Genomic DNA, 27,891 nt, shown 5'->3' on the forward strand with positions numbered 1-27,891 from the left:
GTGAAAAATTTTGGGTTATTGGGTCGAGTTTCAAGTAGAAATTGAGTATAAGTTATATATTACCATACTTTCAAACTATTTCTTCAATACATTTAATGCACCTAATTTGCAACCTCAAGAATAGTAAAACATGAAAAATAATGATATGGAAATATAAAAAATGATACATAAAATAAGGTATATATTCAAATATTACTTTTGTTACCTAAACAATGATTTAATCAAAGAAAACGTAAAGAATCTAGAGAATGTAAAAGATCCTACAACAACCAAGCTCAATATCAATTTTTAAATCATAATAAATATATTGTATAAAAACTATCACAAATGACATGGATAGAAATTTAGTAGAATGAAAAGACTTACAATTTCACTTCTTTTTGATAGATTTTTTTTTCTTTTATGATTAAAAACAAAAATTGATACATACATGCAAAGATACGCATGTATCTATATATTTATGCATTATGTAGACCTATGTGAAATGTAGTCTAATATGTGCGCAGGTGCATGTACGTATATATACTAATATATAGGTATATATTTATACATGTATTTGTGCATGTATATAACCAAGTCAGAGTTTTGGTTTTTGAGTTTGAATTTATCTAAACATAAAACCTGATAAGACTTCAAGTTTAATTTCGAAATCCAATCTAATGAAGTAGCTAATTGGATTTATTTTCATACTCAGAGCTAGCGAGTTATTGGCCTCCACTGGAACTTAACACTTCCCTCCAGCTATCTCTTAACATAAATATTTGGTGAATTAGTGTGAACAATATTGATCTAAGCTAAAACAATAGGAAGGGGAAACCAACCCAACCCTGGGCATGGTACAGGTCAAAGCACACGTCGGCGAAAGACCGTTTCGATGGATTCGGGTTAACTCCTTTTCCGCGTCTCGCTACGATATCTCGCGGGACTGGATACCAAGATGACCGCCACGATCTTGCCCGTCCATCAAATTAAAAACCGATAAATCAATTTGCTATATTCCCGAGAAACATCTTATTCGATAAGATCCTCCTCAGGACCAGAAGAACACCATCCCCAAGATAAAAAACCAACGCGTCAAAAGATCCAAAAAATAAAAATAAAAAAACCCTTACCCTCTGTTATCAAAAAACAAAAAACCCTCCTCCTCCTCCTCCTCCTCCTCCTCCTCCGCGAGAACAGCTTTAACCAAGCTATACCAGCGCGTTCGCCCACGATCGATCGCAGCCGTCTGTTCCTCAATGATGATGCTGGTGGACTGCTCCGGTTGCCGGACGCCGCTTCAGCTGCCGCCGGGGGCCACATCCATACGCTGCGCCCTCTGCCAGACCGTTACCCACGTCGCCGACCCCCGCGAGATCCCCCCTCCGGCCGCCACATCCTCCTCCGCCTACGGCGGCAGCTACGGCCCGCCAGCGCCGCCGGGGCCGCACGGGACTCCGTGGGGCCCGCCGCCGTCGCCGCACGGGCGGAAGAAGGCGGTGATTGTCGGGATCTCGTATCGCTACTCGCGGCACGAGCTCAAGGGCTGCATCAACGACGCCAGGTGCATGCGCTACCTCCTCGTCAACCGCTTCCACTTCCCCGACGCCTCCATCATCATGCTCACCGGTAATTTCCTCTCTCCGTCGTTAAATCTTGTTTCGAATTTTGTCGGAATTGTGTCGGATCTTGATCGATTTAACGATTGGCTCGATCGTGTATTGATTGCCAGTGGATCAGCATTGTCAAAATTGGATTTTTAACTTGTTTGCGCGATTCATCCTTCAAATTCAAACTGCAAACTCTTCTGAACTATGTTGTTCATGCATGCGTGCTTGTCTTCTGTGCTTCCAAAAAATTTTTTGACCACTTGGATAATATATGATTTGTGGCATCATTGGTATCTCCTTTCCTTAGAACCAAAGTCCTAAGAAGTCTCTTGTTGGATTTCAGAAGAAGAAACCGATCCATACAAAATTCCGACGAAACAAAACATTAGGATGGCTATGTATTGGCTTGTGCAAGGTTGTCAGCCAGGAGATTCGTTGGTGTTCCACTATTCTGGGCATGGTTCACAACAGAGGAGCTATCATGCAGACGAGGTTGATGGATATGATGAAACCCTATGCCCGCTGGACTTTGAAACTCAAGGAATGATTGTCGATGATGAAATCAATGCTTCCATCGTCAGACCCCTTCCTCATGGGGTTAGGCTTCATGCTATAATAGATGCTTGCCACAGTGGTACTGTTCTTGATTTACCATTCCTATGCAGAATGAAGAGGTAAATAATCTATTACAATTGCTTCATGATTATATTCTTTTTGTGATTGCGAAAAGTTTTTCATTAGTGGCGTGTTACAACACACATAACAAAGTCTAGCATGCTTCCTCGATGAAAAGGAATATGATTTTTTGAGAGAAATTTCAAAGAAAGCTTTATTGATTGATTTATAACTGAGTACAGTGAGAGGGTTCCTAAAATCGATAGGATTTTCCTAATTTTTATAGATATTGTTTATATAAAGAAAATAAAAAGATAAATATCAAATAAATAGCAATTTGGACTGCTATCTCATCTAACATGAGAAGGAAAAACATGAAAGTTTAACTAAAAATAAGGAAAACTCATCCTTAAATCAATGGACTGCGGAGGATGGCATTTTCATAATATCTGAAACTTTGTCAGTTATGATACATCTTTGTTAAATCAGTCGAATTTCTGTCATCTGACCAGTTTTGAATGATTCAAGATGCTTTCAAAAGCTTACTTGATACTGGATGTATTACAACCAGTTCATCAAAAAATAATGCTGATGCTAAAGAAGCTTCCTTTTGGACTTATGTACACAAAGCTGCCTTTTTTTTTTTCACTTCAACTTTATTTAATCTTCAAAACTTAGCTCGTTTGGTGAAGCTTCCTTTTGGACTGATATCTATAAAGCTTCTTTTTTCACAGCAGATTGAGTTAAGCTTCAAAAATTAGCTCCATTGGACACCTGTGAGTGAAGTATCATTTTGTATCCTTTTGTAGTGTCGTACTAGAAATCTGGTGGCTGACCAGAGTGTGTTCCATCCCACCTGTAGATCTTAGCATGAATCTCAAGGAACCAGCCTTCAAGTTTGTTTAAACACAGCTTTCCATGTAGCCGTGATAACCTCTTGAGCTTCAGCAGCCTTCCATCACACATGTTACCCTTACGAGACCTACTTTCAATGCTTGGGTTCCTGGTTCAGACACGTGGCAGGTGTGTGGTCCTTCGACTGCACCATCTTTTGTGTTTGCCACCAAGAAATCCAGTTGGAAATCCAATTGCAGATCTACTTGTATTGCTGTCAGGAAAACCCATTATATCAAGTTCTTATGTTGACTATGAACCCAATTTTGCCTACTAGTAACCCAGCTCCTCAGAGCTCTTTTTCCACTTATTCTTTGATGTTTTCCTGTTCGATTAAGAATCAAATTTGATCTGATTTCCTGCAGTTAAACCTGTTAAAACCTTGCTTTTCACTTAATCCCGTTTGACCCAATATAGAAGCCACCTAGCCACTAAAACCGTATTCCACTATTGCCACTTTCAGAAATCTCTGCCATGTCCCTTGAAACTGAGGTTTTTTTAAGCAAACACTCATGATATATTTCTAATATCCCTTGCCTTATTCTTGTAAACACTAATTTATGGATTACGTTGAGTGATATAATAGTAGGTGGATCCTTCTAAAGTTAGCCATGATTTAGTGAGTCCAAGCTAATAGATTTTGTTATGTAGATAAGTTTGAAATATGAATCTTGAGCCTTTAGTAATGGACACAACGATGGTCTTTCTAGCCTTAGAAGGTAAATTTTTAATAAGGGGCGAGGGGCGCTTAACTAATTGACAATGATGTACACCAGTTTAAGTGTCCAAGCACCCATAAGAGCTTCAGTAGTATTACTTTTTTTGGTTTACTCTGATGTCCCCATATCACTACAAGAACCCAATTAAGTATTTTCCTCTTTCCCTTGGTTGCCGGGGGATATAGTTTTGCTAAGCCATAAGGTTTCAGAAATTACCAATTTGTTGTAATTTTCCAGTTTTCTACAAGTTATTTAAAACTCCATTATATGTTCTTCTCCTTCCTTTTTCTTTTAAAACAAGGCTAACTCCCTTCCTTATTAACTACTTTCCAATATTGAATGATTCACCTGTTTCTAATCATGGACTCTATCAGTTTATGTTCTTGGAGATTCAATATGCAAGCTAGATTCCTCAAGTTTTTTGGTCGTGCTGTTAAATATGGGAAGTTAGATTTTTCCATCATACCCAATTTGCATATGCATCTTTGTAGGTGCAACAGAATTAAATTCAGTCATTACACGAGACATATTTCAATCTAATCATCTTATAGGGAAAATTAACGACACCATAAAGGTAAAGTTGTTTAAGAATAACATGAAACTGAAGGGTGAGAAGCTTGTACTGGAAAGTTGAAAGTCAATAATTGTGTATTATTGGTCGACACCATGCCTATTGATATCTTGCTGCTAGTACAACATTGGCAATGTGTATATACAAACTACCAAGATTGTACTATTTTGGCTTCTTGTTGATCAACAATATTGTGTCAACACCATATCCTATCAAATTCATGATACCCTTTATTTCATCTTGGTGATCATTAATTTCATTTGTATCCTTCAAGTTGTTTAGTCTTTCAGTTGGAAATGTAATGATTTAGCTAATAGATATTTTATTATCGATACAGGAATGGACAATATGGATGGGAAGACCATCGCCCAAGATCTGGTGTTTGGAAAGGTACCAATGGTGGGGAAGCCATTTCTTTTAGCGGTTGTGATGATGATCAAACTTCTGCTGATACTTCGGTAACCTCTTGTTACTTTCTCCTCCAATCGGCACTGACTAAGGTGTATCAAGTCTAAACAATTTGTTGCTCAGTTTGAAAATATTGGTTTCAGTGGAATCTTTAGCAGGACAAAGCACCAAATTTTGCCAACAACCAACATTTCTTTTTTCTCTTGAAATAATGCACTTTTGTATTATCATCATCCATATCAAGAATTTGGGCAAGGAGACAGAGTAGTGCAAACAATCGGATGTGATGGATCCAGCAGTCTATCTCATGTTCAACTGCCACGTTGAAATGGACACCTGCACGGTGATAGTTCTCATGCAAAAGTTTGAATGCCATTTCAGTATCCCCAAGATCAATTTTGAATTTACAGTTTTGGCCAATATTGAAACTAGGGAAGTCCATTGGAATGCTTTTAACAACCCTTTAAGTTCAAAGCTACAATTGTAATATATATATATATATATATATATATATATATATATATATATATATATATATATATATATATTCTTCTGAGCCATTCGGGATGCAATGCTTCAGAATTTTTCTGAACATCATTGGTTCAGAATGTGGAGAACTGAAGCAGTCCTATTTATTCAGGCATAAGCTTCAGGCTCTTGTAACCCTTAGTTTATGAGCCCTGATCCAGTTTTATAACCAAAAAAAATAAAGAGAAAGAAAAAAGAGCTGCAGTAGTGATACTTCTTGCTCAGATGTAAGCATAGTGTTCTTTGCAATCTTTCATTTATTATCTTATCTCAGTTTTGTATTTATAAAAAAAAAGAGAAAAAAGATTATTACCAGCTCCGAAGCAGAAGAAACTTTTCATTTAATTGCTTTCACCAACTTCCATGTTTTTTAATTGGGTTTATTTTCTCATCTCATGCATCCTTTTTTTTTTTGCAATTGATTTTTTTTTTCCTTTTCAAATTAACAAATTTCTTTAATCAACACTGCAAAGTGCTAAGGCTTCCAGTGATTCAACGAGCAGGCTCTTTCGAAGATCACCTCGACAGGTGCGATGACATTCTGCTTTATCCAAGCCATTGAACAGGGTCATGGAGCAACATATGGAAGTATACTGAATTCCATGCGATCAAGCATCCGAAGCACTGACGCAACGAGCGGAGGTCCTGTCACAACAGTCCTCACCATGTTGTTAACAGGAGGTAGTTTAAGTGGTGGTTTGAGACAGGTACTTAAAAAAATCTTCCTTCATCTGCCCTGTTGCAGGTTTAAAAATCAGCCGATTTTAGCATGGCCAGTACAAGTTCATTTATTTTGCTATATATTTTTTTAACTCATAAAAGGTTTGTTAAAATACAAGAGATTTAATCATGCGCACATGGATGTATCCATCTTGACTGACTTTGTGATAGGAGTATGCCATTTTTCCTATCAAGAATACATAATAAGGTGGTTGAATCTCACCAGTAAGGCATTGGAATAAAAAAATTGCTTTACTGTCTTGATTACTTTTGCTAAATCCACAATTTGGGGTCTGAGCTTATTATTCTTATTTGTTTTTATTATTCAACCAATTCTAGTAAATTTTGTTCCTGTATCTTTCCTTGCAGGAGCCACAGCTGACTGCTTGCGAACCATTTGATGTTTATATGAAGCCATTCTCTCTTTGATTTGCAGTTTCTTCCTCTTCTGGTGATTGTGTACAGCTAATTGCAGGAAGGGGTTTGCCATCATGGAGGGAGGCCAAATCTTTCATACATTTCCCTGTACCAATGATGGATTTGGTTTTTGAAATTCTTAAAATTGCTGAACTTTTTTGTAGATATACAATCTTATGTTTCAGCAGGGTATAATTTAACCGGTGTGATTCAGTTATTAATTTATTATTGAAACAACCTTTTCCGAAAGGGATTTCAGAAGCCTTCATAATTGATAAAAACCTCTAGCTTTACTGCATCATGCAACAAATATCATTCGAAAGGGCTTCAGGAAAACGAAAGAAACGACGAGATATAGATTCATCACATTTTCGGAATTCATGTGTCTGTTTTGTCCTAAAATGCACTCTGCGGTTAAATTTGGTCATTTCAACCTGTCTGAGAAGACTTATTTCTTTACAAAACCGGAGATAGATTTTGGTGTCCAGTTCTGTGCTACATCAGTGGGTAGTTTGTAGTAGGGTAGCTAATTAATCATGTTTTAAATATGTAAGCTTTCATGTACCAAAAATTTCATCTCATTTACTTCTAGATCTATAAAAAAAATATCTGATGGATTATGCTTTGAGCCTTTTTTTTAGCTCACCTGATGGAGCTTAATCGATTGAACTACATTGACCAAAGAAACAGCTTTCATGGCCAAGTGTGCCTGCTCCCCGTTCTCTCTTACCATGGTCAGTCTTTATGAAATAACTTCTGATGAGAAGAAAAAAAAGGGCGTCGTTAAGAGTTGAGAGTCCCACAAGTGTATTATCTGATGTTGTGTGCTGCATTATATGAGACTTTTCGACACCAATTTAAGACCTGAATGCTTTGACTAAATGGCAAGTTGCCGACTGGTTCTGGTTTAGCTCGAATTGTTCAATTGAATTGTTCGACTTCTATCTCGATCATAGTTGATCCCAATAGAGTTACCTCAAGCAAACAGCTTATTGAAGTTGCAGGATACTCCTGCATATCTTCTTTATTTATTATTGCCATCTTGAGGAGTTCCTAAGTTGGCAATGTTCAAGCATGCAAAACGAAGCAGCTGAAGGAAATGTAGTTGCTGTCAATGAATTTGTAGCTCATCAAGGTTAAGAAGGTCACAGCGACAATCTTGTATATCCTAATGGTCCTGCCCTATTTGTTACTTGACAAAAATGGACTCCCAACTATGCCAAATGATCAATATTGTTGATGGAAACTCCCATTGACAGAAGGTAGCTACATCTGTTGTTTATGCATGTATATATACATATACATAGATACAAGCATACACACACACACACACATACATACACACATATATGTATGTATATACACACACACACATATATGTATGTATATATACACACGCACACACATACATACATATAAATGCCCTCTAAAAAGTTGAATGCCCTATCTCTGGATCAGACAAGGATGTTCTTCCCACTCTGCAGCAGTATCTCCTAGAGGAACACGGAGAAGAACTGTCAATTTCCCCGGGCAAAATGTGACAACCGAGGAGATGGTTCAATTTTGCTAGATTAGCATCTGAAATAATTATAGAAACAAGATAGTTGTTCTTACCTGTGCATTAAAATGACCTTATTGAATGTGATTAAAACACATAGCTGGCAAAACTGTAAGGATTCTGTATTTGGTAGAATTATTGAAGAAATTGCACTGATATACAATATAGGACTGAATGCAGTATGATGGAATCATCAAAATGTTCCATGAGCCTGTAACATCCAAAACCTATCAAGAAATGCGATTGGTTATGATCTTTCAGACCGACTTCCAGCCTTTGCTTTAAAATAGAGAACAAGCAGTCCAACTTCAGTCCAGCAACTAGTTTCCAATCAACGCAATATCAGTTCAGGATCCTTTCCACTTTATGATAATCCTAGAGCATTAATGATCTGACCTTGCACCCTGTTTCATATATCTATTAATCAGGACTGCATTGCACTGCACTGAGTACCAAAAGCATTGAATAACTGGGAGTATGGCAATAGTTGGTTCTCCTGCTACATGAGTTGGAGAATTTCCATACTTCTCTATGAGATTCAAATCCCATGAAAAGAAGAAAATGGCCCGATGGCCTTCTCAAACATAAGACAACCTCACATCTCATGCATGAAGAAGTCTAGGAAATGGGAATATTGGTATTAAGCACCTCCACCCAGAAAACATCTGCTCATGCCACATAGTTCTCATATCACTATCTCACATCCATCATTGAAGACTTGGTAATTCCATGACCAGCAATATTATTGATTATCAATGGTTTATGTTTTAAAGGTTCACTCTTGTACAAGGATCCATAAGTAATGTGCATGAGAAATTCTATAAATAAGCTTCTTCTGGACTCTGCCGTCAAAGGTTCTGCATCCTCTTGCATGTCATGGTAGGCCCAGTCAAGTATATTCCGTGTGGCATCATCAAAAATGAAGGAAACATGTCTAAGCTTTTCTCCCCAAATCAAGGCCCTCTTTGCCAGCCCTTGCTTGCAGAAATGAGAGAGCAGCAGGTTAACTGTAACAACATTGGGAACAAAGGCCACCTTAAGCAATTTTCCAGTTAGAATCACAGCACGATCAAGTACATCACTGCAGATATTGTTCATCACTGTATTGTAAGTAACTGTATTAGGAACAAAACCCACCGAAACAAGCTCATCTAGCACCTTCATGGCTTGGTTCATCATATGACAGCTACAGAGGCTGTGAATCCATATGTTATATGTGAAGATATCTGGTTCAAAACCCTCTGAAGACATCTTATTCACAAAGCCCATCGCATTCACCATATCAAAAGCCCTACAGTAAAAGCTGATAAAAGTATTGTAAGTTACGACATCCGGAGTTAATCCTACAGAACCCATTAATAATTATATTGGTTGTGAATATATCAGGAACAAGGCCATTCTGCCTCATCTCCCTCTCCAATTTCAATGCCTCAGCTACATTACCAGCCCTACAAAATCCAGAAATCAAAGAGTTGTATGTGAAATTGTTGGGAATCAATCCTCTCCTACACATTTCATGGAAAGCTTCATATGCCTCTTCCATGTAATGAGCTCTGCAGAGGCCATTAATGTAAGCCGAAAAGCCAATGACATCAGGACGGAGCCCTTGCTTCTCCATTGTCATTCCAACACCTCAAAGCAGCGGCTGTATTGCCCATTCTGAAACACCCATCTAAATAGATTGTGAAAAAAGATGTACTCACACTATAAGCCTTTCTCTACCATCTTATCTAGGAGCACCCTGGCATCATCCAACCTCCCTCTCTTGCACAGGCACATGAGCAAGGAGTTGCAAGTGGATGGTGAGGGTGCAAAACCAACCTCCACCATAATTTGATATAAATCAAAAGCTTCTTCTTCCAATCCCTCCTTGCTATGACCAGTGATAACAGAGTTAAATCCTGCAACACTCACTGTCATACCCTCCTCAACAGCATGCTGCAAAAGCTCCCGGGCATCATCCAACCACCCGTCCCAACAGAGCCTTGAAACCAACATGTCCAGCATTGGCCCTTCCAGGAGCTCCTCTGGTTTAAAAACAAATTCCAAAGAATGCTCATCTTCACTTTCCCAATCCTTGTGGAACTTACACTGCCCCGCAGCAAGAATGTTTAAGGTGTAGCAATCAGGGGTCAGTCCGTTCTCCCTCATCTCTCTACAGACTGCATTCGCCTTATCAATTTGCCATGCCTTCACATACCCATTGACTAGAACATTATAAGTAATTGTGTTAGATTCAAGGCCCTCTTCTTCCATACCATCAAAAGGCCTTTTTTGCTTCCTCCATTCTTCCCTCCTGGCACAAAGCATCAATAAGTATATTGTAAGTAACAACATTTGGAGCACAACCAGAGTCAAGCATTGAATCAAACAACTCAAAGGCATCGGAGGACCGCCCAGACACACAATGTGCCTTGAACAAGATATTGTAGCTGCATGCGTCAGGCTCACAATGAAATCTTTGCATCACCCCGAGGAGGGCCTTGCCAACAGAGACGGCTCCTTTTCGGCAAGACCCCAGAATCATTGCATTGAAGGTCCTCGAGCTCGGCTGGGGGCCTGTGCCAATCATATCTTTAAACAATTTCCAGGCACTCTCCGAGTCACCCCTTCTGAATAGCAGCCTTTGAAGAATGGCGTCTTCCCCCGGCCTCTCATTCGGCGCACTACTTCTAAGGCTTCTGGAGCCATTCCAGCATTGAGAAAGGCACGGAGAACCAAATGGAGGACGGTAGGGTAGGACCGGAGGTACCGGTGGTGGTCGGTCCAGAGGAGGAGCTCGGCGCCGCAAAGGGGGCCGACTCGATGGAGGAGGGAGGCGAGGAGGTCCTGGGCGAGCGGTTTGAGGGCCGGGTCGGCTGCTAGGAGGTGGGCGGCGGCGCAGCAGGAGCGGACGGTGGCGGCGGAGAGGTCGGGAGGGAGCGAGCGAAGAAGGCGAGAGCGGGGCGGGGGAGTGGGAAGGAGCGGAGGACGCCGGAGCGGAAGCCAAAGGCGAGGGCTTGAGGGGCGGGAAGGCATTCGGGAGCGGTCTTGAGGGCGCGGGCGAGGGCGAGGAGGGTCTCGCGGAGAAGGGAGAGGCGGCGGGGCTAGGGCTCGGGGGGGCAGGAACTGGTCGATGGGGTCGAAGCCTTCGGCTGCGGCGGCGGTGGAGAGGTGGGGTGGAATGGGAAAGGTAGGATCTTGACGGGTGGGAGAAGAGACGAAGAGGGGTAGGGATGACGGCGGCGGCGGCGGCGGAGGATGACAGCGGGGATTAACGGAGCGGTGTTGCGCACGGCGGACTACGGGGAAGAGCATCAGGAGTGCCGGTCGGCATGTGGGCTTGGTGCTTGGGATTCTCCAAGGATTCTCGTTATTATTAAATTTCTGAGTTTATTATAGGTTTATTTTTCACGAATACCTTCTAAAAATTAAAATTTAGCAGAATTTTTTTAAAATATATATATTTATTTATGTATCTTTATAAAATATAATTTTTTACAAATACATTTAATATAATAATTTTTCTAACACCATTAATAAAAATTATATTTATTTTAATTAAAAATAAAATAAAATGTTGAAATTACTTTTTTTTTTAATTCTCCATCATGATCGTCTTATAAATATTTCATTTTGCACATCTACCCATTAAAAATATTTTAGTTATTTTAATTTGAAATCGTTAATTTTTTAACGGCATTAGATGGTATGAGGTATATATGCAAAAATAAGAATAAAAAAATAAAATAGTAGAACAAATGTTTTACGAGAATATACATGTAAATATTAATTTAGAAGGATATTCATGCAAAATTCAAAATTTAGAAGGTATTAATGCAAAAAAAAATCTTTATTGTATTATCATTGGAAAGTTACATCTCACTAAATCTGTTCACTGTTGATATGAACCAACCCAATTCTTGACTAAATGTAAACAGAGTATAGGTTAAAATGTAGACCAAACCCTCCAATAGATCTAGTTTGGGTTTGAAGAGGAAATCTGCTTTGGGTTTAGAGAGTTGCTTACAACCAAACTCATACCACTCCAGTGCGATATATATTGGGTTGGCCATGTCTAAGGATAAGCTTCATTGATTATAGGGGTTAAGCTTGGATCATTCATGTTTTGATGCTATAGAAGTATATAGGCCCAAGCAACTCTGAAAAAGACAAGAAGGACCCAACCTAGCCTAAAAATGTCTAATAAATTTATATACACATGTATGCTTTTATAATAAAAGGATTATCAATTGATTGGTGATGGGTGTTTCTCAAATCACCACCAGAGCACCTTAGATCACCAACCAAGAATGATCTCTTGCAAGGTCATTGATTATGCTTTTCCTTTGAAATATTTGTGTCACCTGATTGGATTGTCTATAAAGGCTATGCGGCAATTAGCTCAATCTCCTTGTAATTTTTTTTTTCACGACAAGAATTTTAGATAATTTCGAGCTCCATGAGAAATAGGTTGTTGTAAAACTTCGGCCAGCCCATAAATTAGCAAACATAGGCTTCAATATTAAATCTCCAGTGGCAATTAATTTTAAAAAAAACCTACAAGAGATTTTGCCCCGACTCCTATTTTCATATACTATGACCCTTTTTAAATTTTTCCAATGATATACGCAACAATTTCCTATGATATAGAGAAATAATACTTCAAGCTCTCATTGCCAATTATAATCATGGTAGGAATATGTTATTGGGTCAAGTAAAACTCGATTATAGGAAATAATAAATTTTTCAAGCTATATCAGGGGGTTTTGCAATATTGCGAAAGCTCCAAGGCTATTAAGCTGCAAGAGTATTAATCAGTGCTTCATTGAATAAACGCACAGGGAAAATGTTAAAGTCTCCTAAAATCCGAATCCTTTTATCGGCCATCTCTCTATCTGACGGTGAAGATTCCATGTTAGTGATCGTACGGTGCAAGGCGCCCCAAGAAGAATTTAATCCCATATCGCTCAAGGCAATTAATAGATTGCCTTCATCAAAGTAGCGGCAAGCCTTTGGGTTGTCTCTTCGGAGACATCCGATAAAATTGGAACGATACAGAGAAGATTAGCATGGCCCCTGCGCAAGGATGACACGCATAAATCGAGAAATGGTCCAAATTTTTTTTTTTCCTCCTCCCTGCTTTAGGGCTCTTGGTTTTCTTCTTCCTTTCCATCTCTTTTGTGCGATTTATACCACGTATTGAAGATGCCGGATGATGTTGCAAACCCTAGATCTTGTCTGCTTTCATGCTTTTTTTTTTTTCTCCTTCTCTTGCTTCGTGCAATTTATACGAGGTGTGAAGACATCAGGTAATATTGCAAACCCTAAAGTGTCCCCTGCTTTAGTGATTTTAGTTTTCTTCTTCCTTTCCATCTTTTTTGTGCGATTTATACCACGCATTGAAGACGTCCGATGATGTTGCAAACCCTGAATCTTGCCTGCTTTCATGCCTTTAATTTCCATTTGAAACGATGCTGCAAACCCCAGAATTTCATGTGCTTTTGTACTTTTTCCAAATATTAGTATCTGTTCTAGTTCATCTCTGGATATCTAGCTTCTGTTCTTTCAATTTTCATCGTCATGGTAATTTGATGTGCTTTTCCCCCCACTCTTTTGATATATTACCCATGATCAGCAATAGAACTTCATTGGAGCACGGACAATTTTTTTTTAATTCATTTCTGAATATCTTGCTTCAGTGTTCCATTCGTTTGTCCATGCTTAGAATCCTCTCTATGCAGTTTTGGGTGATAACTGTGGATGCGAAGATTTGTATTTTGAAAGATTTGACACCTTACTGTTGGGTTCGATTTTGAAATTCGTCAACATTTTAGAAATTTGCGATCTTATAACATGGCATTGGCTTCCTGTGCCACTAGGATTGAGGATTTGCCGTTATCTTTTATCCTCTTTGGCATGGAGGGATGGCAGCTAGCTGTCAATTCTTCTTACTTGATAGATAGTTGGTATAGGTGAACTGATATGCTTGAATAGAAATTTGACTTAGAATGGAAAATTCTTAGAATGGAAAATTAACTAAACAATCTTCTATAATGTGATCACAGCCCACTGAAACATATGCTTCAGTTGAAACGGATTAATTGTTGCCTTGGATATGCGGATTGCTAAAAATTTACAATGGGTATGACTTGATTGAGAAATGTGAACTGGGGCTTGTGACTCCAATAAATGATGCTTGCTCAGAAACACATTACTTGATTTACAGATTGATCTACATTTTAAAGCAGTAGGTTTAGGAATATGGTTCAGAATTTTATAAGACTTGATTCAAGACCCTCCAGAATTTTATAAGAATTAATAGACTGTTTATTAAAGGATGTGATTTTTCTTGCGATGGCATAAGTTCAGTTGATAGAGTAAAGAAGTAATCATTTAGCTGCACAATTTATCAGAGAAATTTCTTGTGGTTATTCTGAAAAAACAAGAAGGTTATTCCATGTCAATTGGGTGACATTTCTTTGTCAGATTTATTTATGACTTGAGGCTTGTGCTAATTGTTTACATGGATTTGTAGTTCATTCATACCCTGACATAATTGTGTTAGAGCTATAAGTTGGAGAATATTTGATCAATTTAATTTGACACCTCTGATGAATTGGTCTTCTTCTTTTGCCGACAAATGAATTTTTCGTAAGAGCAGAATGTTTAGCCTAGCATGATGTAGAGAGAGTTCATGATAGATGGAATCTTTAGTAGCAAGAATCCTTGCACTTATCGAATGCATAGAAGATAGTTGCTCTGAGTGGATAATACTGAGCGGAAAATATCAGATAAAAAGTCTATGAATTTAATTTGTCTTTATTATTTTTTCTTTTCTGTCATGTACCAAATGAGAATATATCATAATTTGATGCAGATGAAGATGCATGACTTATATGATAGGGAGACTGCAGATAATGCAGCTTGCTTGAATAGTTGGCAAAAAATTAGAGTTCAGTGACTTTTGTCAGATGAGGAATGAGGCGTTAACAATCAGTTCTCAACTTTGAGGATGTTATGAATGATTGTTTGCAAGCTTTTGTCAATTTATATTAGAAAAATAGGAAAACAATGCAGTTATCCTCGAGTAGCTCAACACAATAAGGGATTTTGGCTGAAAGAAGAGGAAATCTTCAGCCATCCATGTCACATAAATATCTAAAATAGTAGAATTTGGTAATTTTCAAAGCAAAAAGGAGTTCCAGGAAGTCATGTGCAGGTCCAATTTATATTAGTTTTGGAAGCTCAGACACACTAAGAGAGCTGACAGTGCAATGTATGAAAAAGGCAAAGTGATGAAGGAAGAAAATCCACTAAAATATGAGATAAGTTCTTTTGGTGACCTAAGGTCTGTTTTTTTGTTATGCAGACATAGAAATCATTTGGGTTGTTCAATCTTGATTCCCTTACAAGGCTGAGCCTGGAAGAGATTGTTTTAATCATACTGGTTGAAATCATCAGCATGATTCATACAAGCCACATTATCACATCATGATATTGCAGGTCCATCTATTGGTACTGTTGACAAAATGAGCACTATTAACCTTTGTCATGACTAAATCAATCGGTATGTTCCAGCAAGCTAGAACTAAGCTCAGGATGGACCCATGAGAGTACAGTTTTCGTTTCAGCCTGCTGGAACCTACCCCCAGTCTAAATCTTGATTTAGACTTGAATCAGACTGGATCCAATGACTGCCCTGGCAGGCAGTTATTAGGTGATGCATGTGAGTCTCAATGAAATTTCCTCTCCACTATATCATTATAGACTTCATGGATATGCATATAGCGGTTGATGGATAATAGCATACATACTAGTTTTGTATTGGGTTTAATGTTGTTTTCTATGGCGATGGCTCTGTCAATATGTCATCTGGCTTAGTTCTTTTGCAATATTTTTGCTATGTACTTGTTAATGAAGATTTCATATTGTTAAATCATCAAATTCCATATCAACTTCTAGCAACTTACAGTTTCTTTCTTTTATCACCTTATAAATACAGTTCTTTGACTATAATTTCAATTATTTTCTGAGTGGCTCTTGGCTAACTAAGCAGTCCTTTATGCTCAAATATACTTTAGGGGTGGCATATTCCAATCTAAACGCCCAAACCTCCAAGGAAAAAATATAGTTCCTTTGTTGCTCAAATTAATCAAATAGCATAGGAGCTGCACTTTGTCGTCATTGTTTAGACGTATGGCAACTGTTTCCTTTTTCTATAAAAAGGGAAGAATGGTTAAGTTGGAATTTGAGGAGATATCACAGTAAGACATTTTAGGACAAATATACTTGATACTCTGCCGAATATTTTGGATGTTCTATATCACAGGCTTCTTTTCACTTTCATCTTTTTTTTTTCTTTTTCTTTTTCAGAAAGGGAGGGAGACCCGACTGTATTGTAATTATCTAGGTCCTTATACCTGAGAATGCACAACCCAAGACTCAAATCTGGAATCTCTGGTTGCTAAGTAGAGTATGACCACTGGGGTAAGCCCTAGTTCATTGTCTTCATTTTCATCTTATTTTTGCTTAATTATATCTTACAGCTATATCCATGTATACATAGATTCATATTTGTCCATTTACATGGCAGCAGCTATCTTACCCTCTGAACTCCTATCTTTACTTCCTATAAAACCAACATATAGAGGTCAGAGTGCCTGGAGTCAATCTTAGGAAGTGAAGGAAGTGAAAACTTCCTTCCACCTTCTTCCATGCTCTTCACAAACGCCACAAAATGCCGTCAATTCTCTTCAATGGAGGCAGCAGCTTGCAGAGAAGCTTTCATGTACTGTTAAATGACATATACTCATGAGAGATTTGATTAATGTGTGTATAAATTTGGATGCAATATTGCTGATTTTCATTTTACTTGTTGCCTTGCACATGATCGGAGGACGTTTCTTTTAATCATACGTTTCTTGAGATCTTCCTTATGATCTGAATACTGATGGTCTTTCCGAACAATGTTCAAGTCTACAGGCTTTACTCAGAAAAAGAATTTTACTAGATACTATTGTGAATACTTCAGAACTTTTACAGCATCATTATCTAATTTGCTGCAAATCGTACATAAGCTAAATTGAGTGTGTTTTCAATTACCTTGTCATAGCATTTCGATTCTCCGATCCTGGGAAATCTCATTGCTCTTGGGGTAAGATGGATATCGCAGTTCCCTACAGGGGCCCATCCCCACTTGAATTTACTGAAGGTTAGTATCAGTTTTTGATTGCATACTGTTTTATCCTATTGTCATCATGAAAGATGAACTTCTAAACAATGAATATTAATAAATTGGTGGAATAATTGATTCAGTATCACAAAATGTTGAAGATTGCTTGAAGACTTAAAACGAGGTCATGTCGAAGATTGGGTTCTTCAAATGTGAGCTATGGATGTTCAGCATCGATAAAATTGGTGCACGATGTTCTACCAATGCTTCTTGGACTTAATGGAGTTAATGATCTAGGACTTCAATTAATTTTGCAAATTATGTTGGCTTTTCCATATAGCTGATCATTTGTTCTCAAGAATGGACCATGGATTGGATGATCAGAAGAATCAAATGCGGTAACTAAGATATCACTGTCCGGTCACAAGACTTGTGGTCAAGAACTTTTCCTTGATTAGTAATTGGTTGTGAATTTGATATGGAGGATTGGTGCTCACCACAACCACATCATCAAGGTGGTCGAAGAAAATCTCAGTAAAACTTCTCATGCAGCAGGATTCTGCACTGGCAGCGTGTCGCAACCTCAGTAGATATACTCTGGGTTCCGCCTCCCATCTGTTGGTGTATATGATATCTGGATCCCTGCTAATTTCCTCAGGAATCCATGGTGGTAATTGTATGCTGCAAAACATTCCCATTCAGGAAATGTTGATTTTTGAGATAAGAAACAAACAAAAGCTTTAGAATCAATCTTCTGGCCAAACCAGAACAAATGATAGATTTTTATTAGAAAAACATCATCTACTAAGCAATCAGCTTCAGCCTTACAGTTCTGCTCAGTTTAGAAGCTGCGTTTTCTGGTTGGTAATAGTGATTAGAGTTGCTGTAAGACCTATGCCTTGAGAACCAGCACACTCCATAAGACTTCAAAGTAAGGCTCAAATAATTTTCTGTTTCTTATAAATCTTATCATTATGTGCAAGGAATTGGTTTTGTAGCTGTTGTGGTTAACGAAAAATTTTCTTTCTTCACAAAGAGAAAAAAGAAATAATTTCCTTTTCTTTTCTTTCTTTTCCTTTTGAAGGGAGTCATGGTAAAATTGCTTTCTTGGGAACAATAAAAAGCCTCTAAAGTAGATGTAAGAGAGGACAGGATTTCTAATCAGTAAACCTTAAGGGGAGAAAAAAAAATATTCTCTTAGGTAACAGATGGAAATGATGGTTGAATAGTGAAGGTTGTCTAATAGAAGAGATGGTAAACAGCAAAAACGCACTGTTGACTGAGTGCCGTGGGTCAGACGGTCTTCAGCCGAAAGGAGTTATGAAGGCAGAAAAGATACAAAAAACCCAACAAAAAGCCCTGCAAGACAACCCATGGAGTGATAACATGATGCGTGCCTTCTCAAAGGAAGCTACTCACAATGTTGAGAGAAAACATCAATATTTGAATCACCAATTGATCATCCATGGATTGTTTAGCATGAAGGGCTAGAATTGATGTTTATAATTTACCATGATGGCTCAAATTAACTAATACTTCCTTCGAAGAACTATTAGAAGTTTTTGGATATAAAAGTATATAATTTTCTTCTTTTTTTTGTAATTGTTCCACTAAATCTAAATCACATGAATTTGTGGGAAGATATCAATTAATTCAAATGTGGCTATGTTGGTGGCTGCTGCAGTGCGACGCAGATGGCCAGATGGAGCCGGCATTGCTAAGATTTTGTGACACAGTTCTCTTAGGCAACGCCCTCATGCACTGGTCTCAGCTCTCACCATCATTTATTTGCTTCATCATCACTTAGTGAATCAATAGCACAGTTGACATAGCCCAAAGATTCAATACATTTTGATCTTCCACCAAATAAAATTAAGATGGCACGTCATTTGATTCTTTCAGTCCATTGACTCAGTCATGTGAGAGAGCATCGAGTGCAAATATTCCAGAATTGAGTATTGATCAAAAGACTTGGCCAGGTCAATGGTAGGAAACAATCCGGTCGTGTATCAAGTTTGCTGCGTTTTAGTCAGGGAGAAGACTTGACTTGAAATGCCACTGGAAGGGCTACTATTTTATTGATCCCACTCAAATATCAAGCCAAATTTTATTTGGTGGTCAGGAATTGGTGCGACGGGCTTTGGTACCGTTCAATTTAAATGTTTGAAAATACAAACAGGCGACAGAAGTAATACCAAAAGATCAATAGAACTACATTTCATCAACGGATTGAACCCAAAGATCTATGAACAGCTATATTTATGTTTTTTTTGAGCATTAATAAACACCTATATTTTTTGAGTATATATCTATGTTCATTTAAGGGAAGTAAACCCTAGATGTGAGCTTTAAGGAAAAGTGATTTTATTCTTTAGTCCCCACCCACTTCTAGTGCCATGGCCTGTGGTGCAGTACATGTAACTGTTGCGGCCCACCAGAGCAGCAGTGCTGCTTCTTGCGACAATTACATGACCTTACCAGCCCCCACCACCATCATCGACCTTATAGGATGATGGAGAAGGTGAAGAGAAATATCTTGTGATAACGAGAGAGAAACCTTTAAATTGAGAGGAAATTAAGGATGTGTAGTATTTTGTTCTTTGATTCAGATGACAGTGCTTATGCGAGATTAGTGTGAGCTGCCGATGTACCAAAAAAAAAACCCAAAAATGAATACCCAATTGGAAGAGAGACTGAGGAAAGATATATAACAACATAGTATTATAGAATTCCAATTAATTGAACCTTAGAATTGTCGAGCAAATGGTTGCAAACTCATTCGGCTATATTAGGTGGAAAAATTATTAGTTGGATTAGATCTATAATGGACCTAATAAATTCATTCTAGGACGTGTTGCTATCACACATAAAAAAAAAATAATTACTATTACATGTATTGCGTTTTGATTGGACCAACCCATACATTGAATCTGATCTGAGTAATAATTTCTCCTAGCTGTCCCACTTTTTTTTGTCCATAAATGGGTCCAACTATCCCACCCTTTTTGTCCACAAATGGGTCCGACCATCATGTTCCAACGCGATTTTAACTCTAGAAGACTTTATCCTTCAAAAAAAAAAAGTAGCGTCTAAATGTTACAAAAGACTTGTTAAATTTCTTGGATGTCAATCTGGATCCCAAATGCAGAGCAAACCATCTCCAACTCTAAAATCACCTTTACAAAAATTGCAAGAACAAACCAAAGCTATAGTGAAATACCTTAAAGGATGGTTTGGTTGAGATATCAGAATAATTTGATAATTTCTAAAAATATATTTATCTAAAAACTAACTAAAAAATACCATATTTAATTGATACATAAATTATTCTTAATATACTATAAATAAAAATATTTTTATCAAAAATTAATCTTTTTAAATTACCGCCACTTCATAAATCTGCCTAAAAAATTAATATGGTCCTTCTGATGGTATTCATCTTACCAAATAAATAAATAAAATATTATTTATTTTACCATCCACTTATCATGCATTGAATTTATTTTTCCTATATTACCTCCAACCCGGTATATCACAAATTTATTAATATTAAAATAATACTAAAAATTATCTATCAGTCCCCATTATTTCAGTTCATATTAATTTTTTTTCTTAACATAACCTTGTATCCATCAGTATTATTTTTTTTTAGCATAATCTTATTAAAATAATATTAGTAAATATTATTTTTTTATTAACATAATATTATATCAACAAATTATAAAATCGATATACAAATATATATAACCTTTAAAATATACTGAATACAATTAAACAGAAAAATATTTTTTTTTCTCTTGTTCTATAAATATTAACAATTAAACTCCCGGTAGCCATCATATTTCCCTTAAAATATACTTTTACCAAATAATATCGCTAGTCATTTTTCCACAAAATCCACATCGAAAACGAAAGCTCGGTCATTTCATCGGCCGATACCATCAAAAAAACCCAGGCGCCTGCAGCCAGCGAACTCCAGAGAGGAAAACAGCGTGCTAAAAGCCTCATAATTTCCTTCTGAAGTCCGAAGATATTAAACTTCTTACACACCATTAAAAAAAAAAAAAAACCCTTCCTCCTCATATACCAAAGCTTACATCCGAAAACAACACATAACGCGCTCTTCTTCTTCCTGTACATCACAAAAAAAATCTTCGGTTTTTCTTCTTTTTTTGTGTCGCTCCTTCTCATAAGAGGAAATAGGATCAAAGTCATGCTTGGTGCTCTTCCGGGTTCCTTTCCCTTTTTCTTTTCCTCCTCCTCCTTCTTGTATTCATTTCGATACTTAGGTTTTGTTGAAACTTGAAAGTGTTAACCGGCGACGACGGTTCCAGCCTGGACGGGGAGTTTCCGAGCCTTGGGAGGGCTGGTGGCGTTGGGCTTCTGGTTCTGTGCCTCCCGCTCTTTTCTGGAAGAAGCCTTGAAGGAGAGCTTCCACTTCTTCTCCATGGCCTCGTCCATCTCGATCTGCTCTTGCCTGCACTCCTCGCTGCAGAACGGCGTGTCCCCTCTGCATCCCCAAAACATCCCCCATGAATCAAACAAATTCCAAAATAATATCACGGCCATTCCAAGAAGTCCTAAGGGCACTTTTGTCATTCCAGAGACACCGGTCACCGTCGCGCCTCCAAACTCGCCGGAGAAAAAGGTGAGGAGACAAAAGTGCCCTTGCTCACTCCCGAAATGACTCGATGACTAAATAGGCGGCTTCTTGCAAAGAAAGCAGGAGTCGAGGGGCAAACCTGTACATAAAGATGTCGCGGTTGCCGGCGAGGGGCTTCTTGCAAAGAAAGCAGGAGTCGAGGAAGTGGTGAGGCTCATCGTCGGAGAGAGGGTCGCAGTAGAACCTCGATCTCGGGGACCCCACCAGCGCTCTGTAGCTCCCCCTCCTCCTATTATTATTATTATTATTATTATTATTATTATTACCATAATAAGAGGGGTAGAGAACGTAAGGAGCAGGAGCACTCCCGGAGAACCCCGCTTCAAGATCGGAGGAGGAAGAAGAAGAAGATGAAGACGAAGAAAAGGAAGCGCCGTCCATGGAGTAGGTTGGCTTGAGATTGAGAGATCTCAGGGCTTTGAAGCCTTCGTTTCGCTTTCGTTTTCGCTTCCGCTTTCTCTACTGGGTTTAGAGGAAGGAAGGAGCGGCTCTGGAAAGGAGAAGGAGAGGAAGGTGAGGAGGTTATAGAGAGACGACTTGGGGGAAGGGGCGGAATGGTTGTTCTAATAGCGGTGTGGTGGGTTAAAGAATGGGAGAGAGAGAGAGAGAGAAGGGTGTGGGCTCTCTTGGGCTCAACAAGTGGCTTTCAAACCGCGGCTGGTTCCTGGAATCCGTGCGAACCCATTGGCCGGGGCACAACCTGTATCCGGATTCTGGGTTCCTCCCCTCCCCCACTTTTCCTAAACTAATAAGCGGTTGAGGGTGAGAGTGGGGGCCAAGGAGAAGTGGGCCTGCCGGCCCAAATGCCACCATATGTATCCCCAAATTGCGAAACTGCCACTGCTTTAATTTAAACTTGCTTCCCGAGTCCTGCTCTCCCATCAATCATAGGCTAATCAATCATCACTCAAATATAATTTTATAATTCAGCAGTACTTGTTTCTATGTGCAATATCTTCGTGGAAACTATATTAAAGACAAAACTATTTTGGCCACAAAATTGCATGGTGATGTATGACATTTGGAAATATTAATATCTACATACCATTGATTTACTTACAGCCAAATATATAATATATTATTTAATCTTGTTTCTTGTTGAATGAAAATATACAAGGATGGTTGCTTGTTTCGAGAGTGCAGATGAAAGCTTTTTATGATTATCATATTTTATTTTTTATGATTATCATATGATTTTTTACATTGACCATATTGACCATATTTTTTATATCACGTGACCATATTGATAAAAGCTTTTTATGATTAAAAATATAATTTTTTCCTCATTTTTATTGTCTACTAGTATTTTTTAGTAGTAATCAAACAAAAAGTCACTGGTCATCAATATTGTCTGTTAGTTCTAAATTTTGAAATATCTTTATCGTTCCTTTTTTTTTTTTAGTTTATTCAGTATTTAGTTTGAATTTTATCATGTCTCGATGGTTACGTATATTCAGTCAATCACGTATAGTTCATTGTTTATATTGTTTTTCAAAAAAAATCAAATCAATCTTATTAAAAAATAAATATTATATGTTATAACTAAATTGATATAAAATTATGTATTGACCAAATATTTTCTAGAAACTATTATATTTGACTTACATGCCAAATTACTTTACCGTGCAACGTCATCTCTAAAATCATTTTAACTCGAAACTTCGTTTAGTTTTTACTTAGAGGAGGTTTAAAAATCTTTTTTTACTGATTCAAATTATGCTAATCAGCTTCAAATTATGTACAGCGAGGGAAGAATATAGAGGATGGTTTTAGAATAAGTTATGGGCATAAATATCCTCTGAAAAGGAGAAGTAGGCATTGATTGCCTGCCACGTGTTTTAATCTCGAAGCATCACCGCACCTCTCAAGAAAATAAATTAATATTTCTTCCAGAATGTAAACCAGGCACACATCCGATAAAAGCCTGGTCAGAGAAGGGGGACACTCCCGTAATTTGCACAAAAGCCGGCCCCTATTCTTAATCCCCCCCCCCCAAAACCGCCTCAGATCTCGGATTCCGCCCCTCCCAAACCACCAGCACATGCCCGTTACCTCACCCTCTTACCCACCGGCTTTCACCGGTTGACACCTCCCCGTACGATCCTAATCTTCCGGTCACCCATGACGTCACCCCGGCCCCTTTTGCCGGACTTTCGTCGTCTTGCGCCCCGGTTTCCCTCCCCCGGCTTTATTTTCCCACATCCGCGGGCCCCTCGCCCATACCGCCGGGGCCACAGTGGGTCCCACTCCATCATAGCGTATCAGCTCGCTTCCCCCGAGCTTTCCGTTACGTGGATTTCCCTTCTTCGGGCATCTCACCACGTAGCTGGCCTAACGTGTCCTCCGCTCCGTTATTTCCTCTAGTTCTAATGGTTATTAAATTGGAGCTGGATCGGACGGCTATTATTGGAGGAGGATAACTTGGGCTACGTTATGGGGGGATCGGGGAAAAGAAATGGGGGCTTTAGCTTGATGCTGGTGTTTGAATGATTGAGGTGCGCTTAAAGTGCGGCGGACACCGGAAAGGGCGTGGCACAGGGGTAGTGCGTGTCCCTCTCCATCGCCATCAGCGGAAAAGGAGAGCCGTCCGTCCCTTTCGTGCGAGCAAGTTGCTTGATGTCTACAGGAAGAAGGCAGCCAGTACCGTATAAATTTCACTATACGGAGTATCATGTACCCGTATTAAGTAAAAATATAAAATAACATAATTAAAGACCTTAAAACAATTATAATCTAAGTTATAATACTGTGATGCTATGCCTCTAACTAGAATTATTCGGAAAAATGTAGCAATTGGTTAAACACGGTGCACAGAATCTGGATCTTGATCTAATGAGATGGATAGCAGCTTGTGCCGATCAGCAAAAAAGCGACGGCGGTGATGAAGTACTGACGGTGACCCCGCAGGCCGGAATGCGACACAAAAGGGTGGAAGCAGAAATATCTACTCCATAGTCCGGTATGCGCTTTGAGGGACCACCGAGAGCCCACGGATTGGAGAACCGGACGGTCGTGATGGCATCATTTGTTGTTTCTGTGAAGCGAGCTTCTCTAATATTTCCCTTTCCCTTGGCGTAGCGCCAATAAGCACGACGGTGACACGTTTGGGGTGACGTGCGGTGTCCCCTTCGTCGGACCCCCCAATACCGCGGTCCAGACTCACAGAAACGAGACGGGGCCGGTTCACATCAACCGTCCAGCTGGAGAAGTACCGGCTGGAATGCGATTTAACGCGACGCATGACACAGACGGTAAAATCAGACGGCCTACGATGGGCTATCACCGGAATTTCGTGAACGAGACGTTGGGGATGTGTCGTTTCCTGTCACGTCGCCGCTGGGCCCATGGTGGGGATTCTTTTTCACTTTTTTTTGTTTTTTTTTGTTGAGTTTTCTATTGCGGCATTTTTATTGAAGGCGGGGATTAATAAGTCTTCTGGAAACGCCAGAGAGGGTGACGTGCGTAGACTTGACCACGCAGTACAGAGACTGTTCGAGGAAACGCCTCTAAGAGTGGTTGGGCGAGCGCAAAGCAAGTTGCTCGTGAGAGCACCAGGTTTTGCACCCCTGAGGGTACCCGTCTTTGTGACAATTGCACATTATTATCATTTGGAGAAGTTTCCTTCTTCTAGTCTTGGTGCAACTTGCACGATCAACATCTGCAACTTATTGATCGATCAAAAATATCATCTCTCGCTTCTGTTTTTTTTTTTCCAATATGAAACGGGCCCTAGGGTTTTCCAATATGAAATACAAGTATTATGGATTTTTCATTAGAAAAATATTGTAGGTTGAGGTTTAGGATTAATCTAGCATGGTAAGATAAATTCTGTATCAAATTATTATGTTTGATATTGAAATAAAGATGAAAAATATGTTAAAATAAATGATGATTTACAGAAAAAATAAAATAAATATTATTATAGTTTTTTTTTTTATTTGTCAGCATATAAGGTTGCATCTTCAAATTTATGTGGCATCTAGCTGACACACTTATTTAATGGAATTGAGATATAAGAAAACATAAGCAAAGGCTTGGGCTTTCGTTGAATGCAATTACTGTTTATTTGCATTTATAAAATATATTGTCCATCGTTCTGTATGCATGGAGTAGCACTGGAATCATCAATGATGAAACTGTGCATTTATATACATGTCGTCATGACAACTTGCCATAGGAAAGAGTTACGTACACTCAATTTTTAGAGATTTTTTTTTCTCGAAGATTCTTATACACCAAAATGGAATAAAAAAGTGCGGCCTAATGATAGCTATCTAATCAATATTTTTAAAGTAGTGCAAGGCGACAAAACACAAACTTACAGTGAGGGCCTTGACATTATAAATTAAAACCCAAAAATTACGATTATTTAGTTGTATGAATTATATATATTTCAGCAAAGGAGAAAATAACAAGCGAACATCAACAAATTAAAATATGTGCTCTCATTTGCTCTACTTGATAGAATACATGAGAAAACTCATCTAAGCACTCAAATTGGGTAGCCTGAAGCCAGTTTTATTATGGCTGTGGTTGCCCAAAAATCAGGCTCCACCTATCCCATAGTTGACTTGGTATGTGTTCATGTGTATTATAAGAAAATTGGATCAACTCTCTCTCATTTGCTCAACTTGTGCATTCTAAGTTAAGCTAGAGCTAGCTAGAACAAGCAAACCGAGCTTGAGCCAAGGCTCCAGTTATACCGTCAAGCTCAACGAGTCGAGGCCTATGAGAAGAAATCACGCAATAGATTGATTAATATCTCAAGCTCAACATGATCATGATCTTATCATTTCAAACATTGAGAGGATTCATCATGAGTTGGCTCATATTTTGGCAGCAGATGGATCAAGAATAGTGTACGTGCGTGCTTAGGCGCAGCTAAGATCTGCAAGATATATAACTTCCATCATCATTCAGCCATGCCGGCATCTGAAACCATGACTAGAATTAAAAAAACAAACATTATTATGCTAAATAATCTATGTAAAATAAATATAATAAACTTATTAAAGAAAGACATCACATGGTGGCGACCCACATCCAACCAGGTGCATGCTTTCTTTACATAAAGAAAACAGTGTAGAGAGATTTTAGGGTTTGCCGTGAGCCCCATAATTGATCCTGACACGTGGGAAGTATTTCAATCAGACTCAGCACACGTGTGTCCCCTCGCCGGCCAACAAGGCCTCGTAGCCCCAGCCCCTCTCTGTCTCTCTTCTCTCTCGGGTTTTCTAATGACCGGTTGCTCCTTCCCCGGCAGCGTGAGCTCAAATTATGTGGTGTGACGATAAAATAAATGGGACGATGGAAAAGATGTCTCGCTTCAAGGTGGTAACCTCCGCCACCTTTCCCTTTCTCTTTGTGAATTCTTTAGTACAATATGTGAGAAAAGAATTAGTTTGACGATAGCCTCGAGGATTCTCTCGGGCCACGTACATGGACACATGGTTGGACACCATGGATCTACGGCCTCCGCCTATGTTATTTAGAGGCCTCCAAGGGAATCAGAATCCTACGCTGATGCAACGAGGACTTGTGGAAGTACGGGCTAATGGTTTTATAAAGCGAAGAGCACATGATCTTTGGTCTAGAAGTGATGCATCCTATCTTTTATTAGGTATTAAATTTCTTGTTCTTCGATCTAATGCCCACATTACCCCAGTGGAGTCACGGTTCTCTGCCTTCATGCTTGTGCATATAATAGTTGGGAGTAGTTCGCTGCGTACGTGGTTTTGTGCATATAATAGTTGGAGTAGGAACATGATATATGGTCTAGGAATCAAAACTAGTGCTAGTGCTAGATTTGTTGTCGGAATATAAAATTTATGGGGTCGTTGAAGTTCACGCCTTGTCCGCCTTAGTCTATCTTAAGGAATAGTCATGTTAGTTTAAGGAAGAGACATGTTAGTTTACTTGATTCTTGCAGAAAATCATGTTAAGGACATGTTCCAACAAATCATTTTAGTAGTTAAATTGATTGTTCAATTAACATATTTAACTGCTGACTATCTCGTTAGTAGGGTTAGAAACAGACTCGGGCTAAGCCGACTTC

The 27,891-nt window shown here is 38.8% G+C and overlaps 4 protein-coding genes, 1 long non-coding RNA gene and 1 other non-coding gene across 9 annotated transcripts; 3 read left to right on the plus strand and 3 right to left on the minus strand.

The window, feature by feature from the left end:
- The first annotated feature begins 1,105 nt into the window (after positions 1 to 1,105).
- LOC103704623 (metacaspase-1-like) lies at positions 1,106 to 6,710 on the plus strand. The gene is made up of 5 exons (XM_008787982.4): positions 1,106 to 1,608; positions 1,933 to 2,263; positions 4,726 to 4,846; positions 5,828 to 6,031; positions 6,414 to 6,710. The coding sequence occupies exons 1-5, from the start codon at positions 1,239 to 1,241 to the stop codon at positions 6,471 to 6,473; spliced, it is 1,086 nt and encodes a 361-aa protein (XP_008786204.1). The 5' UTR covers positions 1,106 to 1,238; the 3' UTR covers positions 6,474 to 6,710.
- Positions 6,711 to 8,712: 2,002 nt separating this feature from the next.
- LOC103704624 (pentatricopeptide repeat-containing protein At3g53700, chloroplastic-like) lies at positions 8,713 to 9,637 on the minus strand. Its single transcript, XM_026803639.2, has 2 exons — positions 9,372 to 9,637; positions 8,713 to 9,310 (listed from the first exon to the last, which is right to left on the minus strand). The coding sequence occupies exons 1-2, from the start codon at positions 9,635 to 9,637 to the stop codon at positions 8,713 to 8,715; spliced, it is 864 nt and encodes a 287-aa protein (XP_026659440.1).
- Positions 9,638 to 10,094: 457 nt separating this feature from the next.
- LOC120110811 (vegetative cell wall protein gp1-like) lies at positions 10,095 to 11,272 on the minus strand (the record flags this gene model as incomplete). Its single annotated transcript, XM_039126515.1, has 1 exon — positions 10,095 to 11,272. A coding segment is annotated over one exon (993 nt), but the record flags the coding sequence as incomplete, so codon positions are not given.
- A 1,722-nt stretch (positions 11,273 to 12,994) lies between these two features.
- On the plus strand, positions 12,995 to 17,923 carry LOC103704625. Of its 4 annotated transcripts, none has more exons than XR_003385140.2 (4): positions 12,995 to 13,310; positions 16,375 to 16,488; positions 16,595 to 17,212; positions 17,317 to 17,923. It is a non-coding gene; the product is annotated as an uncharacterized LOC103704625 (long non-coding RNA). The 4 variants fall into 4 exon arrangements; XR_005511919.1 differs by having other exon boundaries at positions 16,598 to 17,212; XR_005511920.1 differs by having other exon boundaries at positions 17,114 to 17,212.
- LOC113462565 lies at positions 13,021 to 13,123 on the plus strand. Its single transcript, XR_003385179.2, has one exon. It is a non-coding gene; the product is annotated as a U6 spliceosomal RNA (small nuclear RNA).
- A 3,152-nt stretch (positions 17,924 to 21,075) lies between the features above and the next one.
- LOC103704626 (FCS-Like Zinc finger 3-like) lies at positions 21,076 to 22,525 on the minus strand. Its single transcript, XM_008787983.4, has 2 exons — positions 21,916 to 22,525; positions 21,076 to 21,683 (listed from the first exon to the last, which is right to left on the minus strand). Exons 1-2 carry the CDS (start codon positions 22,215 to 22,217, stop codon positions 21,485 to 21,487), a joined length of 501 nt encoding a protein of 166 aa, XP_008786205.2. The 5' UTR covers positions 22,218 to 22,525; the 3' UTR covers positions 21,076 to 21,484.
- Between the last annotated feature and the right edge of the window lie 5,366 nt (positions 22,526 to 27,891).

The sequence above is a fragment of the Phoenix dactylifera genome, chromosome 5 (assembly GCF_009389715.1).
Source record: "Phoenix dactylifera cultivar Barhee BC4 chromosome 5, palm_55x_up_171113_PBpolish2nd_filt_p, whole genome shotgun sequence".
NCBI classification, from domain to species: domain Eukaryota; kingdom Viridiplantae; phylum Streptophyta; class Magnoliopsida; order Arecales; family Arecaceae; genus Phoenix; species Phoenix dactylifera.

Bases quoted from the DNA above. Each gene is read 5' to 3' on its own strand.
- LOC103704623 (XM_008787982.4), top strand. From the start codon at position 1,239: ATGATGATGCTGGTGGACTGCTCCGGTTGCCGGACGCCGCTTCAGCTG. The intron at 2,264-4,725 runs GTAAATAATCTA...TTATCGATACAG, and splicing joins TTCCTATGCAGAATGAAGAG to GAATGGACAATATGGATGGG. The intron at 4,847-5,827 runs GTAACCTCTTGT...TTCAACGAGCAG, and splicing joins AAACTTCTGCTGATACTTCG to GCTCTTTCGAAGATCACCTC.
- LOC103704624 (XM_026803639.2), bottom strand. From the start codon at position 9,637: ATGGAGAAGCAAGGGCTCCGTCCTGATGTCATTGGCTTTTCGGCTTAC. The intron at 9,311-9,371 runs GTTCTGTAGGAT...CTTTTACTGTAG, and splicing joins ACCAATATAATTATTAATGG to GGCTTTTGATATGGTGAATG.
- LOC103704626 (XM_008787983.4), bottom strand. From the start codon at position 22,217: ATGGACGGCGCTTCCTTTTCTTCGTCTTCATCTTCTTCTTCTTCCTCC. The intron at 21,684-21,915 runs GTTTGCCCCTCG...TTGGGGATGCAG, and splicing joins CGCGACATCTTTATGTACAG to AGGGGACACGCCGTTCTGCA.